Source organism: Papilio machaon, chromosome 10, assembly GCF_912999745.1.
Source record: "Papilio machaon chromosome 10, ilPapMach1.1, whole genome shotgun sequence".
In the NCBI taxonomy this organism is placed as follows: Eukaryota; Metazoa; Arthropoda; class Insecta; order Lepidoptera; family Papilionidae; genus Papilio; species Papilio machaon.
Genome location: NC_059995.1, coordinates 7,191,767 through 7,217,672, shown reverse-complemented (window position 1 = coordinate 7,217,672; position 25,906 = coordinate 7,191,767). Strand labels below are relative to the sequence as shown.

Genomic DNA, 25,906 nt, shown 5'->3' with positions numbered 1-25,906 from the left:
TAATATACTTTAAAACATTTATAACCGCTTAGAAAATGTAATTATTCCGTGTAAATTGCCTGGATATATAAAGAGTCAATTAACATAAATAGTATGAAATAATTATGGCATGGAACTAACATGGAATAAGTCTAAAATACTGGATTTAATAAAAATGTAACGGAGATGTTGAATGTTTCAATATTAAAAAAGATTGTAGCGCCCCCGAGACAGGGGCGCTTTAAATCTGATCAGGCTAAACGAAGTGTAACTTTAAGAATTCTTAAATGTCAACACTTCACAGCATAATTTGACATTTTGTACTTTGCTTTTGACACATTTTGTGATTGACGCGCGAACACTGTGTACAGTGGCTGTGTATTTTTATCTTTTATTTTATTATTGTGATAATTTATTTTTACACGATGAAAAAAGGGTATAAAGTGACAGACGTTAAAAGGGAGAAAAAGATTGGAGTCGCTGCGGAGAACTTAAAAGAGTTAATAGAGAAATCATGTCAAAAACTAAGTGTAAGTTTATTAATTGACTTCATTGTTTTATAAAATAATAATTTAACGTTAACTAGATGACCTTTATCCTTCTTTAATCGAAAAACTATTATATATTTTTAAATCTATTAATACGCCTAGACGAATTGGGCCAAGGACAGCTTCCCTTGACCCATTTTAATCGAACCTTGACCTAATTTAATTTGACGGTTCCCAGTTCAATGTCAGCTGCGCGGAGTGTCGCCTTTTTGTGGCCGAGGACGGGACGCAGGTGGACGACGACGATTATCTTGCGACCCTACCACCTCAGACTTTATTCATTTTGTTGACCAAGAAACAAAAAATGGTAACTGGTATGTTATACAAAATATAACGTTTTATAAGCATAGAATATATTTGTTTATTCCGAAAAACTTTTTTTAGTTATAATTTTTATGAAATTATTATTTAAAATTAATTTTTATGAAACTAAAAAAAGGATGTCAAATTAATAAAAAACGTAAGATGCTTTAATTTTTTTTTCAATTACTTTTAATATATTGTTACTATTTAAACTGTTTTATGGTGTTTATATAATTTTATAATTACATAAACTAATGACTCATTACTTGTCCACTATTTAAATCTTTTTTTTAGTTAATAGTACACATCTTATTTCAGATTTTGACTTCTACTACAATTTAATAAGGTCATCAAAAAAGGATTACATTGATACTGGTATTGCCGCTAAAGAATTCCTCAACACCAATATTAGGGATAAGTTTAAAGTTTTCCAGAAATATATTGCAGCCGCTGATGATGCTAAAACCTTGCTTAGTGATAGAACTGAAGATCCAAATTGGTTTGAAGGTAAATATCTATTCTATGCATTTATCCAAAGTTAACCTACTAAATATACTTAATCATACTTTTGCTTACTCTTTGTATGAGTACTCTAAACCAATGTGAAAAGTCCCATCTTTATAAACAAGGTCTCTTTTTTTTTTTTTCAAAATATATTTTCTTTCATAGGTTTTATACAAAGTACTGTACACCCACTATTATAATAGACAGTTATACCCAACTTGCTCAGGTGCTAAATCAGTCATAAGCACTTAAAAATCGTGTACTGGCTCTTAAAGCCCCTGCAACTTGGATTAAGATCAACTTGGATTTATTTTGATCAGCAAAGGCTCAATAAAAAGTTAATAACAATTGCTATATTTAATGCGCATTACTGGCTTGAAAATCGTAAGAGCTTACATTATAGAGTATTGTTGACTACAAACAATACTTGAAATTAATAATTTTAAGAGCTCTTGTTTTCTATTGAAACCGGTATCGTGAAAACTGCAGTGTACTTCAACTGCATTACAAAAAGTTTTAGCCTATTGTTGTTGGTTGCGGTTAAAAGCTTGGATAAGACCTTGTTCTTGACTGTAGCGTAAAAAAGCACTTACTGAATGCTTCGTTAACATTATTGTTTAGTCTATTTTATATTTAAGTCAATTTTAATTTTGAATATGTTATTTGATGGGTTTTGACTTCGACTTACATTGTATGGTTGCTGATTTGAATAATTCTTTTTGCTATAAATACCACATTCTTTTTTAATAACCCATTTTGATTAATTCAGGATTAGAGTTATCTGAGAAGACGAAGGAGCAATCAATGTGCAAACGAGCTAAGGAGAGAATGAGAGGCTATTATTATAAAACTAAAACTGCATTAAAATCATCAGACTTCTACATACATTCTAAGAATGGGCATGGTAAGCAACTTATTGATAAATTCCTTATAGAACTACAAAAGAAACTTGAGTCAAACAGTTACAATGGAAGCTATTTCAATAGAAAAGTTCATAGTAACTATCGTTTATGCTCCGATAGTGGTCTATTCCAATGCGGTGGTTTATGGAATATTGATAAATGCAGTTACAACGGGGAACACGTTATCAATCCGTACCGTAGCCGCGAGGAAAGAATTATTTTCCAGACTTGGAATCTCGATCATAAAATTGAACTGTCACGTTCAATTATACCCAGCATTTTCAAAGCTTTCGAAGCATTACAACTAGGTAATTGTTTTTGTATAAGCTGTGAAGAAAGTCACAGCGATGGCAACATTGATACAGATAGATATTATCTGCAAATATTTACGCGGGAAAATTTAAAATTGGTACACATTGTGTGCCATTATAAGGGAAGACATGATGCTACGTCAGATGTCTATACAGTTTGCAAAACATGCTCGAAGCAAAGATTTTAAATTGTTTATTAAAAATTGACTGTCATTGTGTTTATATTGTTATATAATATATACATATATATTGTACATAGATAGATATATTTTTCATTCTACTATTACTGTTTTAAAACCTGTGATATTAATTATTTTTAAGTTAAATCTTGTATTTTATTTGTTTATTTTTCATATTTTTTGATGAATGAAATGAAAATTGATGTATTATATCAATATTTAAGAGCTTAGTATTAAATAGTAATGGAAATTTACAGCACAGAATCATCTAAGAGTTCTATTAAATATGCACATAGGGTGTTACATATAAAAAAAATGAGTTGTGTGTGTTTTTATGTAAGAATAGAAAGAAATAATAAATTCATTTAAATTCTTACAAAACAAAGAGGTAAAGTTAGAATATATTATATCATAAGCTGTATGGAACTAAAAAAACTCATATAAAACAAAATTGGTGAAGAAAGTAGAGTTTTATAAAATTTAAACAAAATAATAACTAGTCATTTGTAAAATTTTGATCATAATTTTATATTCTCTCGTTACAATTCCTCTCCCCTTTAGAATAGTAAAAATTTTTAGACTTATTATAATTTGATAAATTAATTTGTGAAATAAATGGCCATTGTTGTTTCAGTGTTGCCAGTATAATTATATGTTCACACAACATAAATTTAAACAAACCTTTAGAAATTTATGTGAACTTTTCTGTGCCAAAATTTATCAACAAAAATATTATTTTTATGTTAAATATATCAATAAGGAATGTTCGGCGTATTTTTAGCAATGTTCAATTATGGTCACCTAGATTTAGAAAAAAAATTATAGTAATGTGCATTTATAGCTTTATCTTAAAAAATATTTTTATACTATGTTGAGGATGATATTCCTATTTAAAGTTAGTTAATATTTATTTTTAATATTTGTTAAATAATTAATGAGTTTTTAAACTTTCAATACTTTTAATAAACTACAGGGTTATAGATAGCCACATAATTTTTCTAGTTTATTTTTAACACATTAGGTTGTTTTTACCATAGATAAAATAAACAATTTATACATACTTTTATATTTTTTATAATTTTTTCTTAATAATACTGGCCCATATGAACATTATATTATTTATTATATGTAGATATTAAATAATTGAATCATTTGCGAATTTATGATTTTTTATCAATTATTAAAAATACATTTTTTTTTAAATTTCTGTATGAATAGTAGAATTTTTATTTGTACATTTGATGTTTTATTTTTTATAATTTTATTCACGTTATGCAAAGGACTGTACTTTTCTTCAAATGAACTTAAAGAGGAATCATATTAGCCTCATTATTTTTCTATGGATTCTATTTTTCTAAACTTACTGTAAGTTTGATATTTGACTAGATAATACTTGTATGTAGACAAACTATATATTAGATATAAATATTAGTAAATATGAATAATCAGCAATATTATGTAGAGATAATGTTATTGTGATATCATACATATATAAGCTTAAGTATTATATGTTGCATTACTGTATAAATATATAAAGGCTGGTTAGGTTGTGTGTAGTTTAAATGTATGGTTTGTATGTAGTTGGATTTGTGAAAACGCAATGTTGTTTTAATTCAACGCTATTTAATGGTAGTTAGTGTTAAAATGGCTGTTGCTTAGATTTGTATTTTGCATGCAGCTATACAATGTCTACTAAGATATCCTATTTTTAATTTGTTTTAAATATGTTAACAGTCAAAATAAGATTATAGAATTCTATCCAGACTTAACTGAGTTCTATTTTTTAATATCACATGCCAAATTAGATTTACTAATGCCTGGTATAACTTAAGCAGGAATCTAAAAATCCCGACCTGAAGGCGCTTCAATTGTCTTCTTTATTACATCACTCTCTAACGCGGACAAAGTAATAAGAAGTTTTTTGTAATATGGCTAGGGTTTCTATATTTGTGGTCAGGCTGTAATCTATTTTATTATTGGCTTTATAATGTTTGTTTAAATATAATTTTTTTGTGATTATATGACAAGTCCATAGAAATGGACACATGATTTCGTACAGAAGTACTAAATAAGTGCAAAATATAAATACCACAAGTTAGACAATGATTTTGTGACACTATAATTTTGTTTTACTTACGACTACCGGGTCAGAGTAGTTTAACGCATTTTACTTTTTAAATGTAATATATATTTATGATATCATGAAAACAAAAAATATATATATAATGGTAACAGTAGACGCTTCCAATAGAGCTTTATAGTTGTTTGCGAGTAGAAGGTGTTCATATGTTACGTAGTATTTAGATGTTCTCGATTTACAGTATTATTAACCCATTCCAAGATCTGATAATATATTATATATAATATAATTAGGAACTTACTAGTTAGGAAAATAATAACTTATGTACCACATAAGTATAACTTTGTAGTGAGAATTACAAGCTTTTTAAATTAATTTGTTATAACTGCAGGCAATTGAAATGTTTACGTATCAAATACAGTCTAATCTGGATAAGCAAGAGTTCAAATGACCGTGATATTTCTCTCACTTATAAAGGTTCCTGAATCTGAGGTTATCGCTTATCGAGTTCCGTCTAAAATGATAGAGGGTCCTCACTTATCCAGGTACAACTGTATATGTGAAAATTATTGTTTTTTATTACATTTCCGGGCAATTGTACTTTGTATAAGTTCCATTGTTTTAGTAACTATTCTCATTGCAAACAATACTATAGAAAAATATAAAAAAGTAATTAAATTAATAAAATTCGTTTTATTTCATTCAAAATGCGTGTTTCGTAATGATAAGTATAGTTAAAAAGATATATCAGACAAAAATAATTATTATATGGGTTGCCTTATTTAAAATTTATGGAAATTGTAGGATGAAATGTGAAGGTCTAATATAAAGGTACTATTTATAGTTAAAAAATTTATTACCAAACAAATTATGTAAGAACAATTTTATCTCCTCTTTCTTCCAGTGGCTTTTTTGTTAGGATTTCTTTGTCCTTTGCCAGCTTTAGGTTTCTTGGCTGTGAAATTCGTAGCATTGACTCCCTTGGTTTTGCGTTTTCCTTTACTCGGTTTAGCTGTTTTCTTTTCTTCCGACCTCCTATAATGAAAGTTTAATATGACAATAATGGTCAACAACTAATTTGAAATTTTGACCAGCCACATATTTTCTTTTTGGTCAGAATTGATTAAAAAATTTATACATATATAATATTATGTTATTATCTTAAAATTTTCAAAGATGCTAAGTTAAAAAAAATTGTGTTTTAATGTGTAGATATGCGAGAATCCAAGGGACCGCGTCATTTCTCTCTAACACGAGTTTCTCGTTTATGGAGGTCTGGCACAACCAAACAATTAATTGATTATAGAGGTTTCTCTTTATCCAGGTATGACTGTAATCAATGTCCAAATATGATTAGTACTTACTGTATTTGTTCAGTGTGTATGTGTTTGGCGACAGCCTTCTCCATATCAATTTTGGGTCTCTTATTCAATATTTTGTCAATAAGATTCAAATTATTTTGTTTCTCTTGTTGAGGTGTTGGTATTGGTGCTTTACGTTTCCTCTCTTTGCCAGGTATTAACTCATGAATACCTTTTCCGCGCGCCTCCTTTTCTTTCGGTAGTTTGTCTTGGAATTTACCAAGAGATGCTGTTGATGCCTTCGCTACAACTGCTGCTGTTGCAAGCTGGAACAGAATACATATAGTACTGTATTAAAACACTGGAGACCTTATTTCTTTTCAATTAATATCTTTTCTCTTATGTCAAGATAAATGGGTAATTTAGTTTTGATAAATATGGCAACAATTTTATCAATTCATATGACATCAAACTATGAGTACAAAACAACATTTAAATAACATACCTGTGTTGCACTAGCTTTATCAGATGTCACAGGTATTCCAACTCTAGGAATTTTTACTTTCCTAGCTCTGGCAATGTTCTTAAGTCTTTGCAGTTCATTCTTGGCCACCTTTTCTGACTTTTCACTAGCTTTCTTTTCATACATGTCTGTCATTGGATCAGCATTCTGTGGTACTTCTATGAGCCAATTCTTCTCTTTTTCAGCTGCGGCTTTCTTAAATCTAGAAAGGTAAATGGTTAATTAAATTAAATTAAAATAACCAACTAAATTCACTTATTTAGTAATTTCTTTGATAAATGAACTACATACTATAAAGATCATTTTGTCTAAATCAAACAGAAAACTTAAAAAAAACTATTTACTAACAAAACTATAATATATCAATAATACTAAAGGTGTGTAAATCAGCTCTGAACCAGTTCCAAGTCTGCAAGTCACAGAGTCTAATTAAAACTGATTGGGTAGTTTACATCTTGCAACTAGCTCATCAAAACACAACACACATCTCTAGGCAGGTATAAATTGAGATGAAGTGAGACCAGTTCACTGATCTGCTTCACCGATACATGCCTTGAGCAAAGCAGATTAGTTTCAATCGGTCATCAATTTTAGTTGAGCTGAGTCCATAAACAAAATTAATTGTGATAGAGCATTTCTTTAATAATTCAATTATTTTAGTTCTTTTACTCAAACTTAAATAACTCACCCAAATAATGGTACCCATTTTTGTAACTGTTCATCCCACTGTGCTTTGTCCTTCTTTTTCTTTGTAATACCCTTTGCTTTAGCAAACTCTTGCCATTTAGTCAGAGGTTTAGGCTTAGGCACCGGCTTAGACCGAGGCAGTAAAGTTTTAGGCACTGGCAGTCTTACAACTATCGCCTCATCTATTCTCTCAGTAGGTAGTTCCCATACTTTATTTAATAATAATTGTGTATTATCTCTGGTTAATGCCTCCAAATACTTGTCTCTTTCATTGTCACGTCTATAAAAAGAAAAACAGTTTTAGAAAATGTGAATTTTGTAGATCAGCAGCTTTACATTGCCATAACAATACAGAAATGTTCTTGAAGTAGTTTTATACCTAACTTAGGTTATAATAAAATTTTAAACTTTTCCAAATTAATCAAAGTACTGATGAATTGAAGTATATGAATATATCATAATATATGATGTAATTTTTTAAATTTACATACATAAGAAGTGGTTTTAGATATAATTATGTTTTCTACTTACTGTAAAACTTTTAAATCCAAGTCATTTGTGTCCGAAGCAAGAAGTGTTCCAACATCGAACTCGACATCTAAATGTTTCTCAACGGTTATTGGTTTATATTTCTCGGCTTTCTTTTGCTCTCTTTCTAAAATTTCATTTACTATATCCATTTTCTTACAATAATACGCAAAAACTTAACCTAAATCTCACGTTTGCTTTGACATTTGTAAAAAAGTTTTACGTCTATCTACACAGATTCTAACCACCACGTGCAGTTAAATGACATATGAGCACAGGATTTATATTTTTAGTATCTCGTTAATTATTGAAAAAAATAAGTATACTCTGCAAATTTTACCTCTGTTGAGACGTGTGAAATGGGCAATTTTTAACAAACAACAGCATTTAATAAATGAAAAATATTTTTAATAGACTCAAAATCGTGAGCAAGAAGAAAGCTCGTCTTATTTTATATACTCCGTGGTTTTGTTGACTGTCAATGGCAAGTATGTCAACAAAGTAAGACTAAGATATTGGTATTTTTTTATTATTCAGATAAAGTTGCATTTGTAGTCAAATATTAAAATGTATACTACTACAACAACGGATACCGAGAAAAGTTATCCCTTTAAAGTTGAAAACAAATTTATCGTTAAAAGTGGTTGCAAGAAACGAATGTGGAGATCACTGAAACAAATATTAACAGCTGAGAGGGCTTTGCCTTGGCCAGATGATGCTGTTTTGTGTAAGTTTCCAATAACGATTGGTTAAGATACTCCCTTTTAATTTGGTACAAATGCGTACTTCTAAAAACGTTTTATAAAAATATTAGATGTGTCTCTTGATTTCCGTCTTCCTTATGATAATATCTACAGATTTATAATCCTTCATTATGATAAAACAATATCAAAATTTATTTATTTGTAATCTAGATAGGTATCTAGAAATCTATGAATGTTGAATTTTCTGAAAGAAACTATGTTTTTTTAGATTACTCCATTAATGCACCACCAACATTTAAACCAACAAAAAAGTATTCAGATATATCTGGATTACCAGCACCCTACGTGGATCGACATTCAAAACTGTTCTACTGTAATGTAGAAGAGTTTGCAACCATAAGAAGTTTGCCAATGGACATTACTGCTGGTTATTTGCAATTAAGAGGAGCGAATACAATTGTTGGATAAAGAAATACAGGATGACAGTCTTTGAGTGACATTTTCTTCAAAAGGCAGTTTTTCTCTGTTTTGCAAGATGTTATTCAAATTATTAAGGTATAATGATTTGTAAATAAAAAATTAAAAGTGTAATTTGTTGTATTGCCAGGTATCCACCATACCTTTTATGATTACATACATTGACAGCAAATATATCTTATTAATTCTTTTTAAATATTCTACTAGTTTTATTCTGGGTGGGAAAAATAGAAGAAATACTAATTTTCTGTCTCAAAATTTAATCTATGGCTGTAAATAAATAATAAAAGATTTTTACCATGGTATTAATATTGTTGATTGACTTCGAGTTGTCGAAGTATTTTGTAGTATTCGCTATAGTGTGCAAAGAGTTTAGTAAGTATAGTCTAGTAATAGTGATAGTGTATCTATTTAAGGTTGATTAGTTTGAAAATTCACTAGAAATGGTTGGAGTAAAATCGGTTATGAATCTGTTTGATTTTCAGTTGTTGTCCTAATAAAACCTACAATCGAAAATATCCCGTTTTTTTTTAAATTACAATATAAATACAGTTGTTTCTTTCTATTCTTTCTTTCTAAATAAAAGATTAAACTAAAAATTGAGATGTTAACAAACAAAAAGAATGGTGTTAAGTATTTTTTTGGTTAACTGTGCGATACATAGTCGAACAACTGTAATAAATTCAACAAGTAAAAAAATTACTAAATAATAGTACTTAATTCTTTTATTAATTTTATAACAAGACCGCTCCGCCGCACATACGGAGGAACGTACGTGTCTGAACACCATGACACCCGTCCATTAAGTACAATATTAAATCTCTTACACAATTAATTCATGCTTTATAGGCATTAATTGTCAAACTTATCATCTTTATATCCTTACACATTATAGCAATAACAATTTGCACAAATTTATTAAAGGCTAAAGGACAACGATATCCAATGCCTTAATAAATAAAATAAAAAATACCAAGTAATTTAATTTGGTGATAATTTACCATTGAAATCACATTAATTTAAAGATAAATTTACGACATTATAATTTCAATGAAATAAATAGAACATCGTTGTTATAAAAGATAAATGTAATAAGCAGAATGTTCAAGACATTACTTAAAAAGCGCCAAAATTTCCGAACGCACGTTAAAATGACACGGATGTCAAAATGAAGAGTTAGACTAGATGTCAAATGCCAATCCAGCGTGTTAATAAAGTTTCTTGGCGCTGGTAGTTATTTAAATTTATGAAAAATATTTGTTGGTCATATATAAATAAATTAACTTAGATAAAATGTCTTCATCGTTTTTTCAAAAAGGTAAATCGAGGCAAGTATTCAAAAGAAAAGGTGAAAAAATAAACAAACCCAAGTCAAAAAAACAAAACGCACCTAACCTAGAAAATGGTCAAGAATCTTCTGATAGCGAATTAGACATTAAAAAGTTTTCCGATGCTGAAGAATCTGAAAGTGATCATGAAACTGCTGAAGAAAAGAAGCTAAGATTGGCAAAAAAATATTTAGAAGAAATTGAAAAAGAGGAAGCAAAAAGAGCAGAGGCAAAAGAGTTAGATGATGCGATAGAGAAACGATTACAAAAGGACTATTTGGAACAGAAAGGTAAACTACGTGTTAATGTCGCGGATAGTTATATTGCACCAACAGAAAAGGATTCCAAGTTAATCCGTGCCAGGGAACACCGGCTCACACTCACATGTGTTTGTGTCAGTCTTGATGGACAGTATGCATTCACCGGTTGCAAATCGGGATGTCTTATTAAATGGGGAATCAAAGATAAAAGAAAACTCGGCTGCTTAACATTTAAAACTCATTCTAATTTCTTCAAAGGCAGTGTAACATCTGTTGCTATTTCTTCAGATTCGAAGTTCTTAGCTACCTCGGATGAATCATCTAGCATAAATATATGGGATCCACACACAATGAAACATGTACGCACTTTCAATGGTCATAAAGACATTGTAACAGGCCTTGTTTTTAGAAGAAATACACACGATTTGTACTCAGCAAGTAAGGATAGATCTATTAAAATCTGGTCATTAGATGAAATGGCATATGTTGAAACATTGTTTGGTCATCAAGCTCCAATAACTTCCATTGATGCTTTAACCAGAGAACGGGCTATCACTGCAGGAAGTCGTGATACCTCAGTGAGAATATGGAAAATTGTAGAAGAATCACAACTTATATTTAATGGACCTGTAGGTAGTTTGGATGAAGTTAAATTATTAGATGAAGAACATTTTGTATCGGGCAGTGATAATGGATCACTTTGTGTGTGGAGCGTATTGAAAAAGAAACCATTATGTACTGTTCCTGAAGCTCATGGATCAGAAAACAATGTCCCAAGATGGATAACAAGTTTAGCAACACTCTTAAATTCTGACATGTTTGCCTCAGGATCTTATGACAACAGTATCAGATTATGGAAAGTGTACGAGGCATTTAGAAAAATTATGCCATTGTTCAGTATACAGGCAAATGGTTTTATAAACTGTATGCAATTTACAAAAGATGGCACACAATTGTATGCTGCGGTAGGTCAAGAACATAAATTTGGAAGATGGTTCAAGCAGAACAATGCTAAAAATGGATTATTAATAATAAATTTTACTTCTAAGTCATAAGTTTTTATATAAAAATGTTATATTAATTTAGTCTTTTATTATTAAACACTTTATACTATTTCCTCATATGCATCCACAAATACTGCACTGGATTGACAACAGTATAAATTGAAAGATTGCTCATGGCAACACTCATTTTGTCAAATGGTTTGAACAAGTCTATGACACGGTAATAATAATACCGTGAGTGAGAGAGATACAGTTATACACAATTCCTGTGACGTGACAAAGACAGGGATTACTATCTTCCGTCCCTTTCTGCGTACCAGGGTTTGGGCTTTGTTTGGAACAAAGGTTGTCCCCTACAAACAACCTAGGTTGTCCCTAACAAAGTTTGACATTCGTGCTATTTTTCGAAAATTGTGAGTACTTAGTGGCTGTAATTGTGCAAAAATATTTTGATATTACAGTTTTAGTAAGGTAAAGTTTATAAAACATGGTATACTGCTGTATCGTCGGTTGTAAAAGCCGTAGTGAGCGAAAAGAGAAAAACATAACCTTTCACTCGTAAGTACTGAAACTACGCACTTATTCACATGTATTCATACAAAATAAGGAAGAAAATACAAACTAGTTGTTCTTTACAGTCTTTGTAATAACTAATATGTTAAAATACGGGTAAAATCAGCTAAAATAAAATAGTATTTTTCGAACATTATGCGCCCAAACGCAGATGTCATTTGTGTCAAATAATATACTGTAGATCTGGGAAACAAGCGGCCATATTAAACTTCTTTTCAAATTGGTTGGTTATTACCCGTAAAAATAATACCACCATCTTGTTGTAAAAATTACCCTGAATTTAGGGGAAATAAATTATAGTATGTATAATGTATATAAATGAAACAATTCACATTTTTATACTATTTTCAACAGATTTCAAAAGGAGTTTTTAATTCTGGTATATGCTGTGTTTTTAAATATTTGATACTTTCTTATCCCGTTGATTTTAAAGAGTATGCTTTTTAATTTGTCCCATGTAAATTTTGTTTCTTAGAAATTACAATCAAAATAGTTTAATATTAAGTAGTTTTACATGTAGTGTTCACTGTAATGATATACAGAGTAATTTAAAATTATATGACTATAATATTGGTATGTTTTTTGTAGCTTTTTATGAAGACTTAGGGCTTCGTGCATATCGAAGAAAAATAGGACATCGTTTGAATGCTCGTCTAATGGACCTAAGACTGAAGAGATGCCGCGCTTTGTTGAAGCGGTACGCGGGAAAAAAATATCGGGAAATTCTTTTTTTGGAGTCACTCAAGACATCCTTGATTAAGGCAGCCGCCGATATTGACATGGACCTCGTTCGTGCTGTGATAGACGACTGGCCGAGCAGATTGAAGGCCTGTATTCAAAATCACGGAGGTCATTTTGAATAAACTTTAGTGTCATAAGAATCTATGTTTTGTTAAGTTCATTTTGGTATATAAATGGTCACATAATGAATAAACTTGTTTCAATTATTTTATATTAAACATGTAACAGAATTTATGACCTGACTAAGTATTACTAAAAAATTCTGTTTATGTAATCTTAGTCACATAAACAAAAATTACGCATTGTTTTTTATATTTATTACGTTTATTAATTACAATTTAATTGGGAATATATAAATTGGTCTATATTAAATTATATCGTAATTATTCATTTTCGGGACAAAACAAATAACTGGTAACCCCAATCCTCTCACTTATATATAGGTATAGTCTATAGTACTCTCTATCTGTCCCTTACGGGTGAACGCGCATGCCATATCTATATAATTCTTCATCTGAGGGTTTGAACAAAGGCTTCAATTTGGTGGCATACATGGGTAACTCAACTAAAATGACTTGCAGATCAGCTCACGCCTTACATGTATTAAGCAGTTCAATTTAATTTGTACTTGCATAGTTAGATGAGCTTTAAACTTAGTGTTGAATCACAGCTCCACATATCAAGTTTGTGTAAAGCTTTGAAAATTTAAGTTCATTTTTGAAAACATGATGTACAAATTTTGTATTAGCAACATTGCTTCAGACTAAAACCAGAAAATATGGTTTTACTTCAAGGATTTATAAAGGTTTAAAATAAAAAAACATTTTATTCTATTACTAAATTTATTAAGACAAAATTATACTTCATTTTTGCTGATTAACCTCTTTCCCACGCGTCTTCTTTCTTGAAAAGTTTTAAGGAAGAGATTAGGTTCAATTAGTCATTTGCGTCAACAACCTATTCCTTAAAACACCTAAAATGATGCAAACTCGAAACACATTTAAAAATATATCCTTAAAAGGTTGTCAAGGTGTGGGTATAACAGGGCAGGAGGGTGTTTCTGCTGTCGCCAATAAACCTAGACGCGCGCATCTGCAAACACAGCTTACACAGCACAGGACTGCCACAGCAAACAGGCCAGCGAGCAGCACCGGCCTGCCAAACAAATGCTCACATTAGTTCTTACTAACCCCAAAAACAACACTCCACTGGCTGCATCCAGTCTATTTTATACTGAACTATTCACAATTTATATTAGCAAATTAATAATATTTGAAAATTATAAAAATGCTAAAATAATCCACCTGTTTGATTTAGACATAAAAGGTGATGTGATAATGAGTTAGCGGCAGCCAAATGTACCGACGTAATGCGTGTCTCGGTTTGTCAATTAATTATAAAAGTTTACTCATAACTTATTCACTGCAACAACAGCAAATCAGCAGTTGTCAGCAATCAGCAAAACCCCCCCTTCCCGCAAACCGCTCGCTCTCCCAGCAAACTCCACGCCCTGAGCATACCAACATTCAAGTTAATATTACATTAATTATGTAAAGCTTACAAAATAAAATGATGCCAGACACAACATAGGCTTACTTTTTAATAGTAAATTAAGAATGTAGAAACATATTATGCCATAAAAAATAGTTTGTTCTGGTTACTCGCTTGTTACAATCAGGGCTCTAAGAAACTAGAGTTATTACATTTAAAAAAGTGTTTTTGACTTGGATAACGAAATTAGTTACCATTTGAAGTTGTGCCATAAAATTTCCCAATTTAGCCCATTAATCCCATGGTTGGACATGATGACCTTGGACATTAGATAATTTTATACCTGAAATTACATCTCTCGACTTTGGAGTCAGTGTAATACTATTAATTACATTTACAATCTGTTGAATTAATTATTAAAAAAAAATATTAAACTACAATAAAATTTTGTGTGTAAATCTTAGACTTGTGTACATATTGAATTTTATATAAATAACAATCTAAACTGTTCAAAATTAAAGTAATTGCAAGAAAATAACCTAATATATGAAATATTTATGAATAGCCTTTGAATGAGGCTTGTATACATAATTTTGTTTTTGAAAAAAAAAAAAATTACAAATTGTTACAATACTTGATATTAAGTTTAAAAACTTAAAACTAAACACAAAAAACAATTTGTTACAATGAATGTTTGCCGCTATGATTGTCATAGGTAGGTCTGTTTTTGCTTAAATTTAGAGGTGCTAGTACCTTGCCAGGGGCTGCTTTGCTTCTCATCTTTCTATCCAGCACAAGCTTCTAGCTGGTACATTTAACCTGCATTAAATAACATATTTATAAATTAAATATTTTATGAAGAATTTTTTTTTCAACATTTTCTTCTTTACACAAGACCCACAGTAATCCAAAAAATATTTTGCAGGGCAGTGTTGAATTTGTTGTCTAGAATAATAGAAGAGCTATAAATTTTGGTCAGCCTAGTTCAGTTTCAACTGGACAGTACTTTTAAGGACAATCAAATAAATAGTAAAACAGAGGAACAAGCATCAAAAGTTGAAATTTTTGTGATTATGTGGCGTATTATTGGTCTAGAACAGTGTTTCCCAAAGTGGGCGATAAGGCCTCCTTGGGGGCGTTTGAAACCTAGGAGGGGCGATAAGGGGCCCAAAAAATGGAGGGCATTGAAATTAACCCTTAATTCGACGAAATTTTTTGTAACAAAAAAACTGTTTTTTTATAGTAAAGTCATATTTTTGGATATGAAATAAGTACAGGAAAAATGCTAAAAAAAATTAGTGCTGGACAGTTTATGATAAACCACATGTCCGTCACAGCGGACATTGTCAAGTATGTAACGAAACAACATGTCCGTTGGGGCGGACTCTACCAAATGACTAACAGAAATGATAAATACAACAAATACACACCAAAAACAAAAATTAATTAATAATTGTAATCAAATATGACTATGAATATAAAAATTATTTTGTATGAAATTTCAAATGGCAATTACGAGGGTTCTTCCCTGTAAAAAATAGTCTTACGTCACATTTCATGCAAAAGACAGTAGTCTTTTTACTACTTTTAGGGCTCAAAGTCTCTTTCATGTTCAAATTCGTCAATGTCTAATAAATTAAGCCATTCCAAAGAAGAAGTTATTGAAGGTGCAGAAGATGAAAAATATGGATCTGGTGAGGGTGATTTGGTGATTTATTACTAGCTTCAGATGGGGCACGATGTTTTGGTACTAAAGCTAATATCTTGTTAATGCGTCCATGCAAATGCTTCTGTAAAAACGCAAAACAACAAAATAAGCATTTATAGAAGAATACATTCAACCACATGTGATATTGTGCAAAAAACAATAAATATAACAAAAAGGCGTTAATCGTAGCGTATTTGGCAATGTTCGTCACACCGGACAGCTAGTTTCACGTAGTAATCGACAGTGTCCGGTGTGACGGACAAGAGATTTAGAGCGAGATAAAATAGTGAAAATGAGTGTAGAAGCTCGTGATTATCTTATTTTCTAGATATATATAATATCAGCAATATAAATTAATACAGACATGGTCTAAAAGTTAGTAAAAATCAATAAAAATAGAACAAAACACCCTGAGCAAAACAGATTACTTCGGCGTCGACGCCACTTTCGACAAAAACTGACATTTTGAGTGTTTTATTATTCAAATTATATTTTTTACTAAATCTGTTATATGTTACCTATGCACTAAAATCAAAATCTTATGTATTTTTCTCTAAACTAGTTCAGTAGATTTTTTTTAATTAGTTGTTCGTCACACTGGACACCATCGAATTAAGGGTTAATTAAAGTAATGAAATTGTGGTTTTTAAGTTTTAGGGCTGAATAAAAATTAGGGGGCTCTGAAATATAATTGATTTTCAAAGGGGGCGGTGAAAGAAATAAGTTTGACTATCACTGGACTAGAATCTGTACTAGTTATTGAAAATATGAGAATAAATTTTTAAGAAATCTCACCAATCAAACTTTACTCTGCTGAACTGCTAACTTGGGACTATAAATAAAATACCTAATTGTATATTAATACTCACCCATTACTTCAATGACGGGAGCGCGAGCGGGAGCGGCTGTGGCTACGGGAGCGTCCACGGGAGCTCTTCGAGTCGGATCGAGAGCGGGAGCGGGAGCGGCTGCGGGAGTACGAACGCCGCTTCGACCGCGAACGGGACCTGGATCGACGACGTGAACGAGACCGAGAACGCGATAAGCTAAAAGAAATTATCACACAACACTTAGTTCACTGATTTACTTTGGCAGTGTTTAACCGATACTTGAAACAATGTTTAAGCTGATTAAACTGTAGATAAATTTTGTTATTAATCTGTGGTGAAATTGATGATAAGATAGTGGTTTAAAATTACCAATAATCCAACAATAAGCATTAGGTACCTACATCTGTTAAGAGATGCAAGTTGGATCAAAATGTTGGAAAGAAATATATTTTGTTATTATCATTCTAATTTCATAGGAATATTTGAGATAGGTTAAGGCTTTCATAATGCTGTTAAATTACAAGAAATATTTTAAACTTTGACAACATGTGCTTAAATTGAATGAATTTAAAGTAAAGGTGCAAGTTTTAATTAAAAAAGGTATTGGGTGTAAAAAAATCAGGTTACTGCATGCTTGATGTCAATAAATGTTTTTAAGACCTTATCAAATTGAAAATTATTATTTCATAACATTTATCAACTTTACGTTTCTCTTTACCAAAGGGAATTCAGTATCAGATTTGATGATTTTGGGGCGGAGAATGTATCTAAGAGTTTTAAAGTGAAGATCGAACGTGAGTCACCATCATAAAGCATGCGTGCCAATTGGGGGGAAACGGTAATTTTTAATTAGGCACCATGTTGAGTATAAAAATAATTAGTGGTTGGAACATTGACAACCAGTAAAATTACAAGAAATTAAAGACATCTAACCACAGTTAGATTAACGGTTTGCTCGTGTTATTATAGGAATAGAATAAATACCTGCGACGGCGATCGTAACGACTTCGGTATGGTGAAGATGGGCGCCCGTAGCGCGCCATTTGAACACGAAGTTCCCTGCCATCTAACATCCTCCCGTCCAAGGAATCCAATGCATCTTCGGCATCGCGTCTATCGAAGAACCTAAAAATAACCACAAAATAAACATGTGCATGTTTGTAAAATCCTTACAAAATGGCGGGACATTTTTTTTGTAATGCAATGAAAATTATTTTATGTGTTTTACCTCACAAAGGCGAATCCTCTGCTTTCACGTGTATAACGATCTCTGGGAATATATATGTCGCCAACGTCGCCACACCTCTCGAATACTCTTCGTAAATCTTCAGCGGTAGTCCGATATGTTAAATTATCTACTTTCAATGAAACCATGCCATCTATTCGTGGCGGCGGCCTGCCGTAGCTCATTTTGATATTATTTCGATCCTTTGTATTACAGTCAAAAGAATAAGTGAAACCACGAAACGAAAGGCAAGCAAGATGGCGTCACGGAAAAGTTTCACAATTATGCACTTCTAAAAAGACAACCGCGTCCAAGCCATGCAAATCATAGACTAAAATTAAATTGTTCACTTCCTTTTTCCTATTTGTGGTTCCACTTTGTCTATTGATAAATTCAGTGTTGCCATGCACTCTAATAGCTCTGTAGCTCTGGCTGCGTAAAAATAAAGTTTACGTGTTTTAAAATTAATTTAATAATAGTAAATTACAGATACCTCTGTATAGAGCTACAATTAAATGTATTTAGGTCATTTATCATTTTAAATAACTTTGGGTCGCTGTGTCACCCTAGATATCTTGTTGCCATGGTTTTTTTTATAGTTTGTAGTCAAAATGACTTAAAATATGACAAATTTTTGTAAACTATAAATTGAGTTGTAGATAATCCTATTTATCAGTATAAAAAACAAAATCGAGTAAATTAATGGTAATTTAGGTTTTCAACATGGCTGGGATAAAGCAAGTCAGAAACAGAAAGCTACTTCCAGACTTGCGAAAAGAGGGGCATCTTTCTAAGGATATAGTATTGTCTACCACCGAGAAACATGGAGTACCAGCAGGCTCAAGGCTTTTTTCACACCACACATTAGCTAGTGTTAGGAAATTAAGTTTTTATCACCCGTTCTCGTAAGTGGATCTCTACCACAGTATTTTAAACACTAAGTATCGCTACTCAGGAGCTTAAGGAAATCTGTTCCTAAGAGTCCCTCATTAATAGGTATACACTGTTAAGTAACTAGCGTAACCAATCTAGCTTAAGCATTTCTGTATTCAGTTTTGTTAGAGGTTTCTTTTATTCAACGATAAAATTCACTTTTCTAGATTTTTACATTTGTAACGAGATAACGACTTATTTTATATAATGTTGAAATTTATGTATTAATTTAGAAAAATGTACTAGAATTCCAGAAGACAGTTTGGACATAATCCTAGCTGCAACATATGACCACTCCTATGAACATTTCGCCGATAAAGAAGATTTGTACTTGCAACCCGAGACCCGTGGTTGCGAGACTTGGAGGCGCCTCAGAAATACTGTCGGCAAGCCACCTAAGCCCAAGATACCTTTAGTAAGTTTCCTCTCGCTTGCTCGAGTAACTGAACTTCACTTTCACTTCACTGGATTTTTGGATGTCGGTCTAGGCTTTAAGTCTCTCGGATTTAGTTATTAGTTAATTTAATGTAGTTCAGTAAGGTTTTGAAGAGTGCAAGTACAATTTTGGCTGATAAAATTACTAGTTCGGTGCCACTAGTTCTTATTAAACGATTTTTTCGCATAAAGATGAAGTCGATGGCACTGTAATGATGTAATTGATTTAAGTATTATTATTTTTTTTGGTTAGATCATTATACAGTAGTAATCTTAATCATCGTGCTCAATTATTAAGGTTAATTTTTTTTCAGGGCCATCCCATGAAGCGCGGCGGCATCACTGAAAGGAAATCACCGTTTAGCGTAAAACTAATGAACTCCGGCGTCCATTCGTCGCAGACTAATCCTGGTTATAGTAGACAACCTGCCGGAGGAGCAATTTTCTTCTACTAACTTGTGTTTGGTTATAATTTTGTCTCGGATTAAATGTATAAGTCTATAATGTTTTATTATTTCTGATTCTGTAGCGATTAATCGTGGTTTCCCACTGCGGAAATTTCCATTTATATGGAAGTTTAAGTTTTTTTAGAGAAAATAAAAGGAACGTCGTTTTTTTGTCGAGAGTTTTGTCACTAATAACCCAAAGTATCCTGCGCCTAAAGTGTTATTAGATAGATTTGGATTAAATCCCGCTCGATTCCTTTTCAGCCTGTTGTCCACAGCCTTCATATCTGATTTCGTTACCTCATTATCTTTGTTCATAGAAATATTGAAGATGGGTTGATTTTGAATAAATTATCTGAAATTTTGAAAGATACTTTGATAAATGGACTGGACAAATCATTGAACTTACAAATGCACTTTTTAACACTTTCATTTCTAAAAGTATAACCTTTTTTTATAAATATTACGCTATGTACAAATCTGTCATAAAATCTTTTGTTTCTCATAAATAATGTGACTTTCGGCAAATCACCATCTTCTTCTTATCTTCATAAAAATATATTGATTTCAATATAGTAACCGTTTCTAAATTAACATTTTCGGTAGTTTTCGGTACAACCTAGTACTTGTGACAATGTGCGTATGTTTTAAACCAATATAAAATATAGTTCAACGGCAAGAATCTAAAATAAATGGAAACGCGACGTAAGTAATGTTTTTATTTTGTGTTTTATTATTCGCTTGGAAGATAAAGATTTAATCCACAGTTTATGCTATACTCTACTTTTATTAAAAAAAAAAAAATATTAATCAAAATATTTATATATTTAGATCCAGCTAAAAAGGCCAAGCGAGTGCAGTCTTGGTATCTATACGAGCAATACAAATCTCTGGAGAAAAATCAAATAGATGGCGCTCAAGTGTTGAGAGATAGATCATGTCAAGAAAAGATATTGCATAAAGAGCTGGAGGAGCGGCGCGCGCGGCGACATTTTTGCAACCAGTTGAGCTCCTGCAACAGCGATGGCCGCATGCAGAGCTGCATGGGCAGTGATGCAGGCACTCTCACCAGCGTCAGCACTGACGACTTCATTGACAACTTCTGCGGCTTCCAAGAATCAAGCGAGACCATCGTAAATTCAGACCAAACGTACGATCTTTCTAACGATAATAACAACGCCGTAACGTACCAAGAAACCTCCAACACTTTAGAGAAAGAAATAGAGACCAATTCAGACCTTACTACAGAGTTAAAGGTGGTCAAACAAAACATCGAGGACAGTGTTAATATGCAACTCGAAGCTATGAAAGAAAATGTTCAGTGTTTAGAGAAATATGCCAAACAATCTTTTATTGATAAAACCGAGGAGCCTATAGTAAAATCTCTGAAACACTGCACTGTTTACAAGTCGGTGGAGTACGACAATAGTTTATTGGCGATATGGTCGGGTTTGGTATCTTTCGCTTACCAAGTTATGCGGCTGAATCGTGGTAATATACGTTTTTTTAAACGATGCTCCTTTTTGTAAAACATTACAAGATTTTAATATTCTCTTTTTCAATTTCCAGGCAATTGTTATTACGACTGCAGCACTCAACTTTTAACCGCTGTGTTATTTTGCGATATTCTTTGGAAGGGGGTTAATAAAATGTGTAAGTTTAAATTATTATGTCGAAACACTTCTTAATATTGAGAACAAATAATAGATGAAGTTACTGATGGATTACTACCATATTAAATCTATTTTCTTTTGTTAAATAAAATTTTGTTGATGTTAGTCTTGGGGTTATTTCAGCGTGATCCGCAGCACAAGCAACAAATTCAAACGAGAATTTCTTTGTGGAAATCCATTTCGAAATTACAGGCGGTAATAATAAATTAAAAATGAATACTTTACCAAAATTTAGAAAATATTAAATTTTAGGTGATATTTTGCAGCCCTACGTTTCGCCTATTAAATTTGAAAATGATGAACTAGATTCCGGCAACATTAATTACAATAAAAAACATTATACTCCCTCACATAATTCCAAAGGAACTCCAACATCGAGCACTATAAAGGTAACAACAACGAAAAAGGGTCCATCTCATAGAGATGTTTAATTTCGGAATTTGACGTCCTGAGAATATTTTTAATAAATAGTTTCCGTTGTCACTCTCATCAGCCTATTATGAACTATATAAATAGGTATAAATATTTAAAGATATGTTGGCGGGAACCTGCGCGCGAGTTGCTGTGCAGAATAAAATTTAGATTGGGGCGTAGCGAGTTGCGAGGAGCACTGCGCAGCACGCCTATGACCTAGGGCCGCCAAGATATTTGAAAAGAATTATAATAGCTTTAATGTTATGTTATATTTTCTAGGAACATATAAAATTGATAAATATTGGACGACGAAACAGAAGAAATGTAAGACATAAAATAAAGGATGACAATCACGCTTGTAATTGTTTACCAATCGTAGAAACATTTTCTCCTAGAATTCGTATATTCAACAGTTCGACGACAAATAGATGGCTCGGTGATAACAATCCACCTAAACGTTCGTGCAGTCAAAATTGTAATTGTCGTAGAGTGAAGAAAGTTGTTAATCCTATGATCAAATTGTCTCGATATATAGACAGTGTGTTGAAAGATCTTGAAGATTAATAGAAAAAAATATATTTTATTAATAAAAATAATTCACCCAAATTTTTTTTTTTTTTACCAGTTCTCAGTGTCGAAATACTATTCAAAAACTTATTCTCTATTTATTTGAACAATGGGATAAATGAAATGGATAAACCACGGTGGCTCAGGAGTTACACTTGATTTGTAATCTGCAGATCTTGGGTTCGAATCCCGCCATATACCAATGTGTTTTTCGATTTACATATGTACATTTATTTGACGTTCTTACAGTGAAGGAAAACATCGTGATGCAACCGGCACATAGCGATATGTATGTAATCCCAGGAGAAAATGACGGCGACGCAGTTCGCCACCCGTCACGTTCCGTCTCCCGAAATGGCGAAAAGTGGTTTGCGGAGATTCGTTTGGCCACGCCAAATGGAGGTCCGTGATCTCTGTCTACTCCTCTGGGTTATAGGCGTGAGTTGTGTGTGGGATAATGTTCTATCTATATGTATAAAAGAAAGTCGTGTTAGTTACACTATTTATAACTAAGATCGGTCGAACTGATTTAGCTGAAAATTGATGGGGAGGTAGCTTAGAACTCGGAGACGGACATAGGAACTTTTTTAGCTTGTGTGCATTTTTTTTATTCCGTGAAGACGGAGTCGCGGGTAAGAGCTAGTACTAATATAAAGAGGAAAGATTTGTATTTTTGTATGTAATGAATAAACTCAAAAAACAAAAACTATTGTAGGGATTTTAAAAACTCATGCCATTAGAAAGCTACATTATCACTGGGTAACATAATATGTTATGTTCATATTATTGTTTTTTTTTCGCGCGGGGATTCGAAACATGGTTTGGGTAGTTAAAAAGAAAAAAAAACGTCGATTTTTATACTCTTTATTACACAATTATCTGTACAACAGTTAATTTAAACCATAACATTGATTTTAACACGAATAAAAATGATGAAAAAACCCAGTCACCTTTGAATTCATTGACATCGTTACGAAAGCTCCAAAACAATTGGTACATAAACGTTGCAATTAAATTTTACAATTATATGTTTCTTATACGCTAAATATGATTTAGAACACATTATTCGTGCGAACGGATATGTTAATGTTTTTTTTTAATCTGTCCTAAAAATATAAATGTGAGAAATAATAACTGTTATAAACTACTTTAATAAAAAACCGTTTAAACCTTGTTTAACCGTTTAAAAATACTGTTAATAGCTAATATTGTATTGGCAGTGATGATACATAAAATACATAGAATTATGAGTAAGCTAATACATAAGCAATATTGAAAAAATGGAAGAAGCGAAACATAAAAAAATATGTTAATGGACTTTAATATTGAATTTATTATCGAAATAACCGTCGTTTTCACTTCGGAGAGCAATGACTCTCGGTCCCGTCGGACGACCTACGTAAGTGAAAAAAATATTGCGTTCCATTGGACTATCGCTTATCCAGGTTATATTGTATTTTAACAGTCATTGACACATGTTTTAAAGTTTAACTAAAACAGCTTTAATTTTGTAATAAAGAAATAAAAAAATACATTTAATTTTATCGAGATAAAAAATAAAATAGAAAAATTATTATAATGTTTTAATTTATCAGAGAAATGTGATAAGATTATGCTAACTTCTTGGCAAAAGGATATTGGATGAATCATAGACAATGGAGTTTATTTAGATCAGACCTAGAACCATAGATGGTTCAAGACCAATGTCATTGTCAATGAAACTTCAAATGTGGTCTTCATAAATAAACAAATATTTTTTTAGACCGTATCTTTAATAAATCAGTTTTCAAGTAAATACATTTTTTCTATTAATTTACTATTTACCTATATTTTTATACACAAACGGAAAGTGAATAAAAATATTTAAATATTTTTTTTTGTTTTTATCTACAATTCTAGAAAACAAAAGATTTTTTATAAAAAAAAAATCTACAATATATTGAAGTCTTATTTTTTATACATTATTAATACGATTGGCTGTTAAATTAAGATGGGAAAATCGTATAAAGAAAAATACATCCAAAATGTGTTGAGACAGTAACTTTAGGTTTCGATTGAAGTGAATTGTGTTGGTACATTTTGTCATATCTCATAAGCACCAACAAAAAAAACAAAAAGAGATCACAATACAGTCGAACCTGGATAAATGAAAAACCTTTATAATGGAGTAAAATATCGCGGTCCCTTGGACTCTCTCTTATCCAAGTTCAACTGTATATGTCAATCAAAGTCAGTGCAGTCGAAACCCACATAAGTAACGGAACATGTAAAAAAATGGCAATTTATGTAACGTTTCAAATAATAATGTGCTAGTCCAGTGATTGTCAAACTTATTTCTTTCACCGCCCCCTTTGAAAATCAATTATATTTCAGAGCGCCCCTAATTTTTATTCAGCCCTAAAACTTAAAAACCACGATTTAATTACTTTAATTAATTTCTATTCCCCCCATTTTTTGGGCCTCCTCTCGCCCCCTCTTAGGTTTCAAACGCCTCCAAGGGGGCGTTATCGCCCACTTTGGGAAACACTGTGCTAGTCAATAACCTTTATCTGTTGATTAATGCTAGATTTTTTGTTGTGTACAGGATGTTCTTCTCTACTCATTACTGTGAAACGTCACTTTACGCGTGAAAAAACTTATTATAGCAACACATGTGTTTTATTATAAATTTTATGGTGACAAGATGGGAAGCAAATTTAATTCTTTGAGTGTACAAATCAAACCAATTTGTACATTGAATAACTAGTTTTTTTTTTGCATATTATGTTCCATAGTAACTGATATTAACTAGCTATAAAATATTGGTACAAATTCATATCTATACATTTTTTGTTCACAATTAAACAAGATTGTATTTTATTTTAAGGCCATTTACATTAAAATTATCTAAAATGAGTAATATTACTTTTTTTATAGTTAATTTTTGTTTTTGAATTTTTTTTTTGGATATTTTAGATTATTTATTTGTATTATTGTTTTTCTACTAAACGATTCAATGAAGTGAGTAAATATTATTGTTGCAAATTTAACAACATATCGATAATTCTTAAACAAATATAACACGGACATAATTACATGAGACCTGCCCAATGACGGTTTGCTTGTACAATGTACAAAAAGTTTAAGCAATTTTTACAGCGCTATCTTTAGCAATTCCCTTTTTGCCCCCCCCCCTTTTTTGTGTCATCTTCCAAAGATAGGGTATCGTTTATATCCGAATCTGGCACCTGCAGTACCCCTTATACAAGGCGC

At 31.6% G+C, this 25,906-nt stretch overlaps 7 protein-coding genes across 10 annotated transcripts; 5 read left to right on the top strand and 2 right to left on the bottom strand.

The window, feature by feature from the left end:
- Positions 1-337: 337 nt before the first annotated feature.
- LOC106718027 (DNA fragmentation factor subunit beta) lies at positions 338-2,735 on the top strand. The gene is made up of 4 exons (XM_014512017.2): positions 338-509; positions 706-841; positions 1,149-1,337; positions 2,104-2,735. The coding sequence occupies exons 1-4, from the start codon at positions 405-407 to the stop codon at positions 2,733-2,735; spliced, it is 1,062 nt and encodes a 353-aa protein (XP_014367503.2). The 5' UTR covers positions 338-404.
- Positions 2,736-5,660: 2,925 nt separating this feature from the next.
- On the bottom strand, positions 5,661-8,065 carry LOC106718071 (ribosome biogenesis regulatory protein homolog). Its single transcript, XM_014512067.2, has 5 exons — positions 7,849-8,065; positions 7,319-7,597; positions 6,613-6,832; positions 6,171-6,433; positions 5,661-5,841 (listed from the first exon to the last, which is right to left on the bottom strand). Exons 1-5 carry the CDS (start codon positions 7,995-7,997, stop codon positions 5,691-5,693), a joined length of 1,062 nt encoding a protein of 353 aa, XP_014367553.2. The 5' UTR covers positions 7,998-8,065; the 3' UTR covers positions 5,661-5,690.
- A 307-nt stretch (positions 8,066-8,372) lies between these two features.
- On the top strand, positions 8,373-9,183 carry LOC123721334 (INO80 complex subunit C). The gene is made up of 2 exons (XM_045679863.1): positions 8,373-8,572; positions 8,818-9,183. The coding sequence occupies exons 1-2, from the start codon at positions 8,413-8,415 to the stop codon at positions 9,015-9,017; spliced, it is 360 nt and encodes a 119-aa protein (XP_045535819.1). The 5' UTR covers positions 8,373-8,412; the 3' UTR covers positions 9,018-9,183.
- A 1,099-nt stretch (positions 9,184-10,282) lies between these two features.
- Positions 10,283-11,657, top strand: LOC106718026 (U3 small nucleolar RNA-interacting protein 2; the record flags this gene model as incomplete). The annotated part of the gene is made up of 1 exon (XM_014512016.2): positions 10,283-11,657. A coding segment is annotated over exon 1 (1,338 nt), but the record flags the coding sequence as incomplete, so codon positions are not given.
- A 2,103-nt stretch (positions 11,658-13,760) lies between these two features.
- On the bottom strand, positions 13,761-18,533 carry LOC106718242 (serine/arginine-rich splicing factor 2). Of its 2 annotated transcripts, XR_001357371.2 has the most exons (5): positions 18,190-18,533; positions 17,946-18,086; positions 17,001-17,177; positions 15,177-15,242; positions 13,761-14,442 (listed from the first exon to the last, which is right to left on the bottom strand). XR_001357371.2 is itself a non-coding variant. In XM_014512283.2 (4 exons), the coding sequence occupies exons 1-3, from the start codon at positions 18,369-18,371 to the stop codon at positions 17,009-17,011; spliced, it is 492 nt and encodes a 163-aa protein (XP_014367769.1). In that variant the 5' UTR covers positions 18,372-18,533; the 3' UTR covers positions 15,091-15,242; positions 17,001-17,008. The 2 variants fall into 2 exon arrangements, 1 of the variants encoding a protein (XP_014367769.1); XM_014512283.2 differs by lacking the exon at positions 13,761-14,442 and having other exon boundaries at positions 15,091-15,242.
- Positions 18,534-18,778: 245 nt separating this feature from the next.
- Positions 18,779-20,032, top strand: LOC123721333 (protein C1orf194). Its single transcript, XM_045679856.1, has 3 exons — positions 18,779-19,091; positions 19,366-19,534; positions 19,869-20,032. Exons 1-3 carry the CDS (start codon positions 18,910-18,912, stop codon positions 20,007-20,009), a joined length of 492 nt encoding a protein of 163 aa, XP_045535812.1. The 5' UTR covers positions 18,779-18,909; the 3' UTR covers positions 20,010-20,032.
- A 492-nt stretch (positions 20,033-20,524) lies between these two features.
- On the top strand, positions 20,525-22,684 carry LOC106718175. 3 transcript variants are annotated; one of them, XM_014512185.2, is made up of 5 exons: positions 20,525-20,705; positions 20,832-21,491; positions 21,570-21,653; positions 21,926-22,062; positions 22,367-22,684. In XM_014512185.2, the coding sequence occupies exons 1-5, from the start codon at positions 20,693-20,695 to the stop codon at positions 22,649-22,651; spliced, it is 1,179 nt and encodes a 392-aa protein (XP_014367671.2). In that variant the 5' UTR covers positions 20,525-20,692; the 3' UTR covers positions 22,652-22,684. The 3 variants fall into 3 exon arrangements, with proteins under 3 accessions (XP_014367671.2, XP_014367673.2, XP_045535818.1); XM_014512187.2 differs by lacking the exon at positions 22,367-22,684 and having other exon boundaries at positions 21,940-22,017; XM_045679862.1 differs by lacking the exons at positions 21,926-22,062; positions 22,367-22,684 and adding an exon at positions 21,797-21,868.
- Positions 22,685-25,906: the final 3,222 nt, after the last annotated feature.

What these genes read in the sequence shown, in the direction of transcription:
- LOC106718027 (XM_014512017.2), top strand. Translation starts at nt 405, where the DNA reads ATGAAAAAAGGGTATAAAGTGACAGACGTTAAAAGGGAGAAAAAGATT. An exon ending in AATCATGTCAAAAACTAAGT is followed by an intron (nt 510 to 705) that starts GTAAGTTTATTA and finishes GACGGTTCCCAG; the next exon opens with TTCAATGTCAGCTGCGCGGA. An exon ending in AGATCCAAATTGGTTTGAAG is followed by an intron (nt 1,338 to 2,103) that starts GTAAATATCTAT and finishes TGATTAATTCAG; the next exon opens with GATTAGAGTTATCTGAGAAG.
- LOC106718071 (XM_014512067.2), bottom strand. Translation starts at nt 7,997, where the DNA reads ATGGATATAGTAAATGAAATTTTAGAAAGAGAGCAAAAGAAAGCCGAG. An exon ending in AAATGGGTACCATTATTTGG is followed by an intron (nt 6,833 to 7,318) that starts GTGAGTTATTTA and finishes TTACCTTTCTAG; the next exon opens with ATTTAAGAAAGCCGCAGCTG. An exon ending in ATACACACTGAACAAATACA is followed by an intron (nt 5,842 to 6,170) that starts GTAAGTACTAAT and finishes CTTTCATTATAG; the next exon opens with GAGGTCGGAAGAAAAGAAAA.
- LOC123721334 (XM_045679863.1), top strand. Translation starts at nt 8,413, where the DNA reads ATGTATACTACTACAACAACGGATACCGAGAAAAGTTATCCCTTTAAA. An exon ending in GCCAGATGATGCTGTTTTGT is followed by an intron (nt 8,573 to 8,817) that starts GTAAGTTTCCAA and finishes ATGTTTTTTTAG; the next exon opens with ATTACTCCATTAATGCACCA.
- LOC106718242 (XM_014512283.2), bottom strand. Translation starts at nt 18,371, where the DNA reads ATGAGCTACGGCAGGCCGCCGCCACGAATAGATGGCATGGTTTCATTG. An exon ending in AGAGGATTCGCCTTTGTGAG is followed by an intron (nt 18,087 to 18,189) that starts GTAAAACACATA and finishes GGTTATTTTTAG; the next exon opens with GTTCTTCGATAGACGCGATG. An exon ending in CGTTACGATCGCCGTCGCAG is followed by an intron (nt 17,178 to 17,945) that starts GTATTTATTCTA and finishes AATTTCTTTTAG; the next exon opens with CTTATCGCGTTCTCGGTCTC.
- LOC123721333 (XM_045679856.1), top strand. Translation starts at nt 18,910, where the DNA reads ATGGCTGGGATAAAGCAAGTCAGAAACAGAAAGCTACTTCCAGACTTG. An exon ending in AGTTTTTATCACCCGTTCTC is followed by an intron (nt 19,092 to 19,365) that starts GTAAGTGGATCT and finishes AAAATGTACTAG; the next exon opens with AATTCCAGAAGACAGTTTGG. An exon ending in CTAAGCCCAAGATACCTTTA is followed by an intron (nt 19,535 to 19,868) that starts GTAAGTTTCCTC and finishes ATTTTTTTTCAG; the next exon opens with GGCCATCCCATGAAGCGCGG.
- LOC106718175 (XM_014512185.2), top strand. An exon ending in AGTTATGCGGCTGAATCGTG is followed by an intron (nt 21,492 to 21,569) that starts GTAATATACGTT and finishes TTCAATTTCCAG; the next exon opens with GCAATTGTTATTACGACTGC. An exon ending in CAACATCGAGCACTATAAAG is followed by an intron (nt 22,063 to 22,366) that starts GTAACAACAACG and finishes TATATTTTCTAG; the next exon opens with GAACATATAAAATTGATAAA.